Here is a 12,967-nt window from a genome sequence, read left to right as displayed (position 1 = left end):
CTTTAAGTTACTTAGGATTAATCACACAGCCTGAGTTACCTAAGATTCGTCACATAGCTTAGATTACCTAGGATTCGTCACACACCTTTGGTCACCTACGATTCGTCACACAGCCTGAGTAACCTAGAATTCGTCACACAGTTTCGGTACCCTGGGATTCGTCATTCAGTCTGAGTTAGCTGGGATTCGTCACACAGCTTAGGTTACCTAGGATTTTTGACACACCTTTTGTTACCTAGGATTTGTGACACACATTTGGTTACCTATAATTCGTCACAGCCCTTAAGTTACATAGGATTCGTGACACTCGTCACAGAGCCTGAGTTACCTAGGATTCGTGACACAGTTTGGGTTACCTAGGATTCGTCACACAGCTTGGGTTACCTAGGATTCGTTACACAGCTTCGGTTACCTAGGATTCATGACACAGCTTCGGTTAGCTAGGAATTGTCACACGGTTTTGGTTACTTAGGAATTGTCACACAGCCTGGGTTAGCTGGGATTCGTCACACAGTTTCGGTTAGATGGGATTCGTCACACATTTTCGGTTATGTAGGATTTGTCACGCATCGTTGCGGAACCAGACAAATGTAAAGCGCAGGTAGGTAATACGAGACAAAGACTCGTCACACGTGACACAATATAGTACCAGCCGATATCAGGTCTATATACTTCTCACAGCAGGAACTGTCATATCAATAGGCATACTTAAGTTTGGAATTGGTTTGACGTAATGACAGCTTGTCAGAATAAGCAAATTTCAGCTGGAGTAACAAATGTAGCTCTTCAAGTAAATAGGTTATACAAATAATGTCTGTGTCCTGTATAACACAAGTATGTTTTCTCTTAGTAAATGTCCAAGGGAAAACGTTTGGACTTCAGGAAACTTCAAGTGATGGACATTTTCTAGATTTCCTGTGGAATAATCCGGGTTAATGGACCTTTTTAAAATCGGTGTCACCTATTTTTGTCTCCTGAACGATAATACTTTATCTTTAAACTCAAAATAAGTGTATGAAATATTATTGTTCATAGATATGTTTTTAAATAGAAATTCCAGAAGTTATCACTACGAAATTGACGACAGGTTCCTCATAATTATGAAAAACAATAATCTGTCGAAGTTTATTTACATGCCTTATTTCTATTTATCTAAAAATCAATATTGCACCAGTATTAAACAATAACTTTATTTATGACACCCAAGCATTGAACAAGTTTTAAACCAATGTGACGCAAGACATCTATCAAACATGACATTCATAATTCCAGACAAACACACTTTCTCTGTTGTAATATATTGGGAGTCCATTTTTTAACTAACGGTCATGTATTAGACATTTATCAGGTATGATAACTCTGATAAGCCCGGTTCTCAAACGAAGTTTTTAGTCTTTAGTTGCAGTTCTGAGCTTTCTCAAACCACTTCTTAAGATTAAATTTGTTATTTTTGTTTTAGAAATCACACTAGATTTGTCCATTGATCCATCGTAAATATGTCATCTAGTAGTGTACATATTGATCTATTAAAAACCTGTAACAAAACAAAGCCTGTACGGCCATTGCAGTTTATAAAACGCTTTTCTGTTGCACTATATAGTTCCTTATTCTGTTTGTTGCTTTTTGCTGCATTTTGTTTATATACTGTATACTCCATTATGTTTATATACTGTATACTCCGTTATGTTTATATACTGTATACTCCTTTATGTTTATATATTGAATACTCATTTATGTGTATATACTGTATACTCCGTTATGTTTATATACTGTATACTTCATTATGTTTATATACTGTATACTCCGTTATGTTTATATACTGTATACTCCGTTATGCTTATATAATGTATACTCCTTTATTTTTATATACTGTATACTTCATTATGTTTATATATTGTATACTCCTTTATTTTTATATACTGTATACTTCGTTATGTTTATATATTGAATACTCATTTATGTGTATATAATGTATACTCCGTTATGCTTATATAATGTATACTCCGTTATGCTTATATAATGTATACTCCTTTATTTTTATATACTGTATACTCCATTATGTTTATATACTGTATACTCCTATATGTTTATATAATGTATACTCCTTTATGTGTATATACTGTATACTCAGTTATGTTTATATACTGTTTACTCCGTTATGTTTATATACTGTATACTCCTTTATGTTTATATAATGTATACTCCTTTATGTTTATATACTGTATACTCCTTTATGTTTATATACTGTATACTCCGTTATGTTTATATACTGTATACTCCTTTATGTTTATATACTGTATACTCCGTTATGTTTATATACTGTATACTCCTTTATGTTTATATACTGTATACTCCGTTATGTTTATATACTGTATACTCCTTTATGTTTATATACTGTATACTCCGTTATGTTTATATACTGTATACTCCTTTATGTTTATATACTGTATACTCCGTTATGTTTATATACTGTATACTCCTTTATGTTTATATACTGTATACTCCGTTATGTTTATATACTGTATACTCCTTTATGTTTATATACTGTATACTCCGTTATGTTTATATACTGTATACTCCTTTATGTTTATATACTGTATACTCCGTTATGTTTATATACTGTATACTCCTTTATGTTTATATACTGTATACTCCGTTATGTTTATATACTGTATACTCCTTTATGTTTATATACTGTATACTCCGTTATGTTTATATACTGTATACTCCTTTATGTTTATATACTGTATACTCCGTTATGTTTATATACTGTATACTCCTTTATGTTTATATACTGTATACTCCGTTATGTTTATATACTGTATACTCCTTTATGTTTATATACTGTATACTCCGTTATGTTTATATACTGTATACTCCTTTATGTTTATATACTGTATACTCCGTTATGTTTATATACTGTATACTCCTTTATGTTTATATACTGTATACTCCGTTATGTTTATATACTGTATACTCCTTTATGTTTATATACTGTATACTCCGTTATGTTTATATACTGTATACTCCTTTATGTTTATATACTGTATACTCCGTTATGTTTATATACTGTATACTCCTTTATGTTTATATACTGTATACTCCGTTATGTTTATATACTGTATACTCCTTTATGTTTATATACTGTATACTCCGTTATGTTTATATACTGTATACTCCTTTATGTTTATATACTGTATACTCCGTTATGTTTATATACTGTATACTCCTTTATGTTTATATACTGTATACTCCGTTATGTTTATATACTGTATACTCCTTTATGTTTATATACTGTATACTCCGTTATGTTTATATACTGTATACTCCTTTATGTTTATATACTGTATACTCCGTTATGTTTATATACTGTATACTCCTTTATGTTTATATACTGTATACTCCGTTATGTTTATATACTGTATACTCCTTTATGTTTATATACTGTATACTCCGTTATGTTTATATACTGTATACTCCTTTATGTTTATATACTGTATACTCCGTTATGTTTATATACTGTATACTCCTTTATGTTTATATACTGTATACTCCGTTATGTTTATATACTGTATACTCCTTTATGTTTATATACTGTATACTCCGTTATGTTTATATACTGTATACTCCTTTATGTTTATATACTGTATACTCCGTTATGTTTATATACTGTATACTCCTTTATGTTTATATACTGTATACTCCGTTATGTTTATATACTGTATACTCCTTTATGTTTATATACTGTATACTCCGTTATGTTTATATACTGTATACTCCTTTATGTTTATATACTGTATACTCCGTTATGTTTATATACTGTATACTCCTTTATGTTTATATACTGTATACTCCGTTATGTTTATATACTGTATACTCCTTTATGTTTATATACTGTATACTCCGTTATGTTTATATACTGTATACTCCGTTATGTTTATATACTGTATACTCATTTATGTGTATATACTGTTTACTCCATTATGTTTATATACTGTATACTCCATTATGTTTATATACTGTATACTCTTTTATGTGTATATACTATATACTCCTTTATGTTTATATACTGTATACTCCATTATGTTTATATACTGTATACTCCTTTATGTTTATATATACTGTATACTCCTTTATGCTTATATACTGTATAATCCTTTATGTCATAAATGCAATGCAACGCGTGGTGGTATGCAGTTTTCGGCGATATAAAACGACCCTATAAGAACAAAATCGCTTTACACACCGAAGAAAAACATCTTTAAAATATGTCCATGTGATTGAAAAGAAAGAAAAAAGAAATAAACAAAACGAGTTTTTTTGTCTGGAAATTGTTTATTTTCCAATGATTCAAAAATATCTTTTTCAAATTGTAATCAAATATCCTATTTTAATAACAATTAATGTGTTCAGGGTAGACATGAAGGCTTGAAATGGTTCTATAGAAATGTTTACAAAGAGGAAAATTGGATCGCCTCGATGCTAATGAATAATCTGTGTGATTAAACTCCCACAGAAAGTAATCACAGTTTGGTATGATGTTTATGCAAAATTATCTTTGTAAATCTTGATCAATTTCGAATCTTTGTATGTACAAACAGAAATTCATTACATTTTTGTTATTGAGTGAAAAGTATATCGATCCTCTGTTATTCACATGGGAAATTAAAATGAAAAGAAAATCTGATTACTTTGATATGTTCTTACTTTAAGCTTCGTCAATTATTATAGATATGTTTCACAGCTAACACTGATACTTTCAATAAAACATGTCAAGGTGATGAACTAAATCAGAAATTTGACAGCAGCTTCATAATAATAAAGTCATCGAGTTGTGCGCTGCGTTGAAACATAGCTTTTACAACAGATACGCCTACCGCAAATGTAACTCAAACCTTCTTACAACATACTATATATTTCACTTTTCACTCTGTATTACAGTTCAGTGATCAGTAGATGTTATTGCAGGTCTCGTTAACGAGAGCGGCATCGCTTCCGGACGTTTCGGTTACTCATGAAATCCTCCAGTTTTTATCTTGGATTATTGCTACTGAAATGAGACCAGTTCTCTTAAAATAAAGATCAATTCATTATTATTTCAAATTTATCTATTTCGTAATGGAAATTAGTATTTGTATTAAAAACTGCAATTTATTGTGTCTTTATATGAGTGAAATACTATTTCATAACATTTAAATAATGTCAAAATTACTTGATTGGTTGTGACAAACAAGGTATAAATGATCGGACCTACACTTTTTTTAAAGACGAGATTCCACTTGTTTTCAGCATTGTAATATTATTTGAAAAATAAGATAGTTGCGTTATTTTTTACATTGAAAACGCATAACGATCTTTTGATGTACCGTATCCTCTTCATTGTACCTTTATTTCCATAATACCAAAACCGAAAAACACCAGAAACTCATTTTGATATTGTAAGCATTATCCGAACTGTGCTACAAAGACTCCTCCTGAATGACAGTGAATAAGAAGTATCGATATGTAATGTAAATAAAATGGCAAACCAACTAAACTTGCTCGAATTTAGGATACTACAATTTAACAAGACTTAAGCTGCGACACAAAGGATGCTACATGCAGAGAGGTTTACCTTCAGCATTTTCACCAATTATATAATTAAACTATTCACTTTCTATCGATTTAGATCCATGCAGTACACCGGATTATTATATTTCGTTATTTCATTATTTGACAATATTATAGTGTAAATACCATGTTTGACAATTTATTGATTTAAAATAACCAAATCCAATTTCGCTCTTTCACTCATTTAGACATCGTCGAACCTGTCCAAATCAAGCCCTAATGCTCACCAAGCACGATACAAGATGGATGGTAGTTACCGACTTGAAATAAACAAAACCATTCTAACAATCGAACAAGCAAAGGTTCTTCATTGTTGCCCCTCCTTTTAATCTCGACAATTTAATTTTCAATAGCTTTTTTCTTAATGCAATATCCTTATCCACAAAGAAATGCAAAGACACTCTAGTAGGAAAAGCTTTACCATAAGAAATGGCTTTTCGCTGGGAAAATATATGTAAAATCAATTCTCATATAAAAATATTGAAATCAATTAAATTGTTCCTATTTAATCTGTTTATGTTGATCAAGCCGGATCAGGTTTGCCGCTTAATTTCCCTCTCGGCATTCTGATGTAGTGTCCAGGAGATCATTGGTAACTCTTCACCAAGTGGATGATCGCCGTTGTCTAAGCTGGTTCTTTAACGACCTCCTCCTTCTTTTTCCTGCAAAGGCAATAAAATATAACTTTCGAATAATATACTTTAATAAATAAATATATATAAAATAACCCATTGTAGAAAGGTTATGTATTATAACCAGTATGCGTTTATGTGTGACTATTGGATGACTAGTAGGGTACGGCTTCTGTCACCTTGATCAGAAAAATGACCATTGAAGCTTCTGTACACATAGGCGTGGAATATGTACGAATTGCCACTACAAAATCGGCGTTGATTTAGAAATGGCATGTTTTGATTACGTATTGCCTACTCGTACATATTTTACACATTTGTGTACCTTTTTACGATTCATACTTATTAACATGAAAAGAACATGTTTAGGAATATCAATTAATAAAGTTCTCGTTGTCAAAGAATATTGTTCAAATAATAGCCCAATGGTGATACGGGGAGGCAAATAACAGAACCACCAAAATTACGCAAAAACTGGAAGAACAGACATCTAGAACTTTAACAAAAACGGAAGTCGACAGGCTAGCCCAGGTATTTGGTTGGCGATCTAATTTCTTTCATCCTATTTTACACATCACGTTATGTTTTTGTCAAAATATGTTTATAAGTGCACCACGAAGTGCATGTATTTTCAGAGCAGACACAAAAATACGCACTGTAGGACATTATGTCATAATGGGGACCATGATATTTCCTCAGAGAGGATAAAAACCACTCAAACATAACACATGACTTCAGGGGTGTAGTTAAGGCGTATCACTATAAAAGCTCTGTCACCTGGAGGACGTTCTGAAATAGTGAAGGCTTGAGACTTGTACCACGGAAAGGAAACGATATCAATCGTGAGTGAAATATGAATATTGTAGTATTGAAATAATATTTATAATAATCAGAGATTCTTTTAAACATCTTTATCAAAACCTAGTTCGTAGGTCGTCTCAAAGCAGTTCACAAATGATTATCCGTGGTTGGCCTTTGCAACTAGCACATATCTTTCTCGGGGAGCATACAGCCGGTGCTGCCATTTCGGCGATCACAGCTAGCATTCAACAATTACAGCACTGCTCAGTCACGTACTCATTTACAACTGAGTAGACTCGAACAAACAGAGTAAAGTATTTTGCTCAAAGATATAACACAGTGCCGTGACGTGACTCGAACCCGCAACCAATAGGTCACGAGCCCGGCGTCCTATCACTAGACTACCGCGCTCCTGAATATGAAACGTTATAAAAAATAGTCACTTGCCTTCGCACTAAGAGAGATACCATTCCTATTCAAGTAGGTTTTCTTCTAGATAAAGCAAAATGCACTTTAGAATTGGTTTGTCGGTAACAAGCCATTACTCAGTTACATGCTGACGTCAGCAAACGAATCGGGCCCTAATCTCAAACATTCGCATCACCCTCAAAACAAGTTAAACAAGCGTCCCTGTACAATCAAAGTGTCCAGAATGTCTTTTATTACAATTTACTTGCGCAACAGTAACACTTTAGATTGTTAACTTAATGTAAAAGAGCAGAGTTGGTCATGTAAATGACATGTTTCCACGGGTTAAGGGATAGCGTACCTATTAATGTAGCGGAGTTTAGGTTACAATTTATGTGTTCCTGGCTACTCTCTGGTATGAAGGGTCGATGTTAAGGGAAAGAGGTGTGACTTGATTGATCTATAACACGTGTTTGGTTACATAGAATTTACCGTTTTAGATCTGTTTTTGTTTTATTATTGATTTACTTACTTTTCTATGATTTGTTTTAATAATGGATATTCGGGAGTAGAATACACTTGCTGTATCTCATTTCATGTTTCATATACACGTAGACCACGACTCATATTGAGTCCACTACAAAATCGGTATATTCTGCTTTGCTTTCTTATGAATTGCCAGTAGGAGACACCACATTGTTTGGTGTCTCGGTTCCACCGTTTCTTTTCTCTCTTTGATAGCTGTTGCGAGGACGTGAAATCTTAAACAGTCCTTTGTGGTGGTATTAAAGATATTAGGTGCATTATTTATGTCGGTAACAATTTACATGTTGCTGTGTTCAGCAGTATTCATGATTTGCCAATTGAGACCGAAGTTGTAATTGACAATAGACCTGAAAATGTTTCAAAACATGAACGACAGACAGACAGACGATACTTCATCAAATAGATTGAACAAATAAGTAGGTAAGGAGGAAGAAAAGAAGCATGCAGACGCACAGAAAATTGTTGAAATAAAACCAGAAATGATTAAAATGGGAATTTCCTTGTGCTTTCAATTATTTCGGAATCACGATATGTTGACTTTTGTTATTGATTACGTTGTTTTTTAATCTTCCGTAGATAGAAATGACTCTATGTCATTTATAAGTCTCTACTTTTGTTAGTTTCTATCCGGATACAAATGAGATTTTGAAGGCAATCATTCTATATATAGTATATTTAAATAAGAATGGTCATGGTGCCTATCGGATTTTGTTCACTTATATTGCCGTACGCTCTGAAAATAAACGATTTGTTATTAAATTCAAATCGGCAGAGAATCAAATACATATTGGAATCTTTGTAATTTTCCTTGCTTCCATACAGAATGCACCATACATGTAGTTTCTGAATTACTGAAGTGGTAAAATTGGCGTCTTCGGGACTATATTTGAATTGATCTAAATATTTCATGCATATACATTCAATATAATTGGTTTTACTTAAAACTAATATATTTCTTATTTCAATTGTTTGTTGAAATTGTTTCCTTGTTTCAATGTTAAAGGTAAAAGCTTGTGGCCACCTAACCTTTTTCATATTCTAGTTTGGTGTACGCCATCATTCCTTATATAGAGCAGTGGGAAACTGGCAATAGTACTATGTGTTACATCAGGTATATTACAAATAGTATTTTACTGACTCTGCGCCAAAAAAAGATTTTAGAAGTATTTGAGATGACAAAAAATGCATAATTTGGTCGATTGAGTTATCATCCTTTTTAGCCTTGCGACATGATTTCAACACACTAGTAAAATTGTACCAAAATATCAACTCACTGGGACTACGTGAACACACCAGTACAAAATATACCAAAGTGTCAACTCACTGGGACTAAATATACCATAACGTGAACACACCAGTACAAAATATACCACGATGTCAACTCAACATAAAAAATACACCAGTGCGCCAACTCACTAGGACAAAATACACCATATCGTATATTCACTAGGACAAAATAAACCATAGCGTCAATACACCAGTACAAAATACACCACGATGTCAACATACCAGTACAAAATATACAACGATGTCAACACACCAGAACAAAATGTACCATAGCTCCAACCCACTAAAACAAACAATACCTTAGCATCAACAAACCAGTACAAACTACACGACGATGTCACCTCACCAGTACAAAATATTCCATGATGTCAACACACCAGTACAAAATATACCACGATGTCAACACACCAGACCAAATTGCTTGAGCACCACCTCACAAGGACAAACTATACTTTAGCGTAAATTCCCTTGTGACAATATATACCATATCGTCAACTCACTGGGACTAAAGAAACCTTAGCGTCAATTCACGTGAACATCATACACCAAGAGTAAGTAAAATTGAGAAGACACTCAGACAAAAAAATAATGCCCCTCTCTGGTTCTAAAGTACATCCGGAATAATTAAGTATGGGTTTATACGGTTATGATTATAGGAGTATGAAACAAATGAATATTAGTGTATGTACTGGATAATCGGAGTCCTAATTTACTTCAGGATTCTAGAATAATGAGATTTACTTTTATAAATGGAGTATTGGGTTCTGGGCCCATTATATACTAGGTTCAAACGTATAACCAAAACATGGGAGTCTGGATTTTGGAGATTATTGTGTCGTACAGGATAATGGATTTAAAATCGCAAGATTTTAGGTGCATACTGATGAATCAATGTATTTTCAAACAAGTTTCTAGCCTGTAACCTAAGTATGATATCCCGTGCTAGCTAGGTTCCGGTGTGCGTTTGGTAGTAAAAGAGTCCTGATAAGTTAGGCTGCAGTGGTTTTTTTTCATAAATTGAAGTATGTTTTCCAGCCATAAAAAATCACATTGCTTTTATACGGTTCATGCAATTTCATATTCAGATATTCTCTACATGTCTCAAAACGATTATTCTGAAAAATGTATACACATCACAATTCGTCAAGAAATTGTGACAAATCTAATAACACTGATTTTGCTGCGGGAAATGAGATGAGGAAATCTTAAATGAAATTATTGCCGTCCTCTTTGCTAGGAATAATTCAGCATACTATCGGTTCCTTCCTTGTTCGATTGCCATCAGAAGCAAAACATTCAATGACGACATATACTCTTAAATGAATTAGGTAACAAGTAATTCCCTATATTTAATAAAGCTTTGCAATGCCTACCAACTATAAGGACCCCCATTCCACGAACCTAAAACTACAGCGAATCAATTTAAGTAAGCGAACGCATTGTGATATACCTCATGATAATGACGATATAATTTAAACCTTATGTAGCATTCCATCGTTCATTTAACGTATATCAATACATAACTTGTTTATGTACTTTGAAATGGAACAAGACTGTTTTAATTAGAAAAATGTTATAAATTCGTATGGCTGTTATATAATCGTCAGGGACGTCCTGGATAACAATTCAACTCCATTTTTCTAGTTATGATATCAATTTATTTCAAAATAGATATTCACTCAACTCCATTCTTCAAGTTTTCATTAGCGTTTTACCTAGATCCTCTGTCAGATAGATTGATTTAAAATAATACATTAATGAAATAAAACAAAGTTAAATCTAGCGTATGACTTAAATTCCTGATTTACTTTTATAGAGTCACACCGAATGGTGAAATTCTAGCTATGACTACTTTGCATGATGTATTTATGTCTAGGTTATAAAGAATCACAGATCATGAAGACGTTCAGGCAGCTGTTATTATTTCTATCTGGATTACATAGAGCTGCAGACGATAGTGGAGCGGTTCAGGCAGTTACTACATAAGATATTTTCCTGTACATGGGTTATAAAGAGTCACAGCAATTTGAGAAATGTAAACAGTTGTTATTATATAAACTATATCCATACCTGGATTACAATGATCATCGTTCATGCAGTCTTCAATTAGTTTGGCTATATATCGTTCTATAGAAGCTCGTCCTGCCCTTTCCGCCATATGGGTGTATACACAAGGAAATCCAACACAGCCTCTTTTCACGGGAACATTTGTACCTTGGTCGTCTAGTAGTTCATTCCTGAATAATATAAATGTACCAGCTTAGTTATTTAGTAAATTACACAAGGAAACATATTTTGATGTATATATGTATTGTTTTGTAAAACAAATGGCAAAAAAATCATTGTGACTCAAGATAAATAGAATAAGATAGAAACCAAGTTAAAATCATAACATAATGTACCGGAGACCAAACCATAATGTACAGGATACCAGTAGGTATCAACGAGACACCAAAACATAATGTACAGGATACCAGTAGGTATCAACGAGATACCAAAACATAATGTACAAGACACCAAAACATAATGTACAAGACACCAAAACATAATGTATAAGACACCAAAACATAATGTACAGAAGACCAGTAGGTATCAACAAGACCCCAAAACATAATGTACAGGAGACCAGTAGGTATCACCAAGACACCAAAACATAATGTATAGGAGACCAGTAGGTATCAACACGACACCAAAACATAATGTACAGGATACCAGTAGGTATCAACGAGATACCAAAACATAATGTACAAGACACCACAACATAATGTACATGAGACCAGTAGGTATAAACAAGACACCAAAACATAATCTACAGGAGACCAGTAGGTATCAGCAAGACACTAAAACATAATGTACTGGAGACCAGTAGGTATCAACACGACACCAAAACATAATGTACAGGAAAACATAATGTACATGAGACCAGTATATATCACCTAGACACCAAAACATAATGTATAAGACACCAAAACATAATGTACAGGATACCAGTAGGTATCAACAAGACCCCAAAACATAATGTACAAGACACCACAACATAATGTACATGAGACCAGTAGGAATCAACAAGACACCAAAACATAATGTACAGGAAAACATAATGTACATGAGACCAGTAGGCATCAACAAGCCACCAAAACATAATGCACAGGAGATCAGTAGGTATCAACAAGACACCAAAACATAATGTACATGAGACCAGTATATATCAACTAGACACCAAAACATAATGTACATGAGACCAGTAGGTATCAACAAGACACCAAAACATAATGTACAGGAGACCAGTAGGTATCAACAAGACACCAAAACATAATGTACATGAGATCAGTACGTATCAACAAGACACTAAAACATAATGTACAGGAGACCAGTAGGTATCAATATCAACAAGACACCAAAACATAATGTACAGGAGATCAGTAGGTATCAACAATACACCAAAACATAATGTACAAGACACCAAAACATAATGTATAGGAGACCAGTAGGTATCAACAAGACACCTAAACATAATGTAAAGGAGACCATTAGGTATCAACAAGACACCAAAACATAATGCACAGGAGACCAGTAGGTATCAACAAGACACCTAAACATAATGATAATGTACAGGAGACCAGTAGGTATCAATATCAACAAGACACCAAAACATAATGTACATGAGCCCAGTAGGTATCAAC

The 12,967-nt window shown here is 33.1% G+C and overlaps 1 protein-coding gene across 1 annotated transcript in view; it reads right to left on the bottom strand.

The window, feature by feature from the left end:
* Positions 1–4,327: 4,327 nt before the first annotated feature.
* LOC110458175 overlaps positions 4,328–12,967 on the bottom strand; it is a 31,776-nt gene continuing 23,136 nt past the window's right edge. The window contains exons 2-3 of the mRNA XM_021509775.1: positions 11,355–11,521; positions 4,328–6,272 (exon numbers count right to left, since the gene is read on the bottom strand). Of these exons, the coding sequence (XP_021365450.1) occupies positions 6,211–6,272; positions 11,355–11,521 (229 nt within the window). The 3' untranslated portion in view covers positions 4,328–6,210. The remainder of the gene's footprint in view (positions 6,273–11,354; positions 11,522–12,967) is intronic.

The sequence above is a fragment of the Mizuhopecten yessoensis genome, unplaced genomic scaffold (assembly GCF_002113885.1).
Source record: "Mizuhopecten yessoensis strain PY_sf001 unplaced genomic scaffold, ASM211388v2 scaffold9467, whole genome shotgun sequence".
Taxonomy (NCBI): Eukaryota; Metazoa; Mollusca; class Bivalvia; order Pectinida; family Pectinidae; genus Mizuhopecten; species Mizuhopecten yessoensis.
Note: the sequence above shows the minus strand (reverse complement) of the source record. Positions and strands in the feature narration are given on the sequence as shown.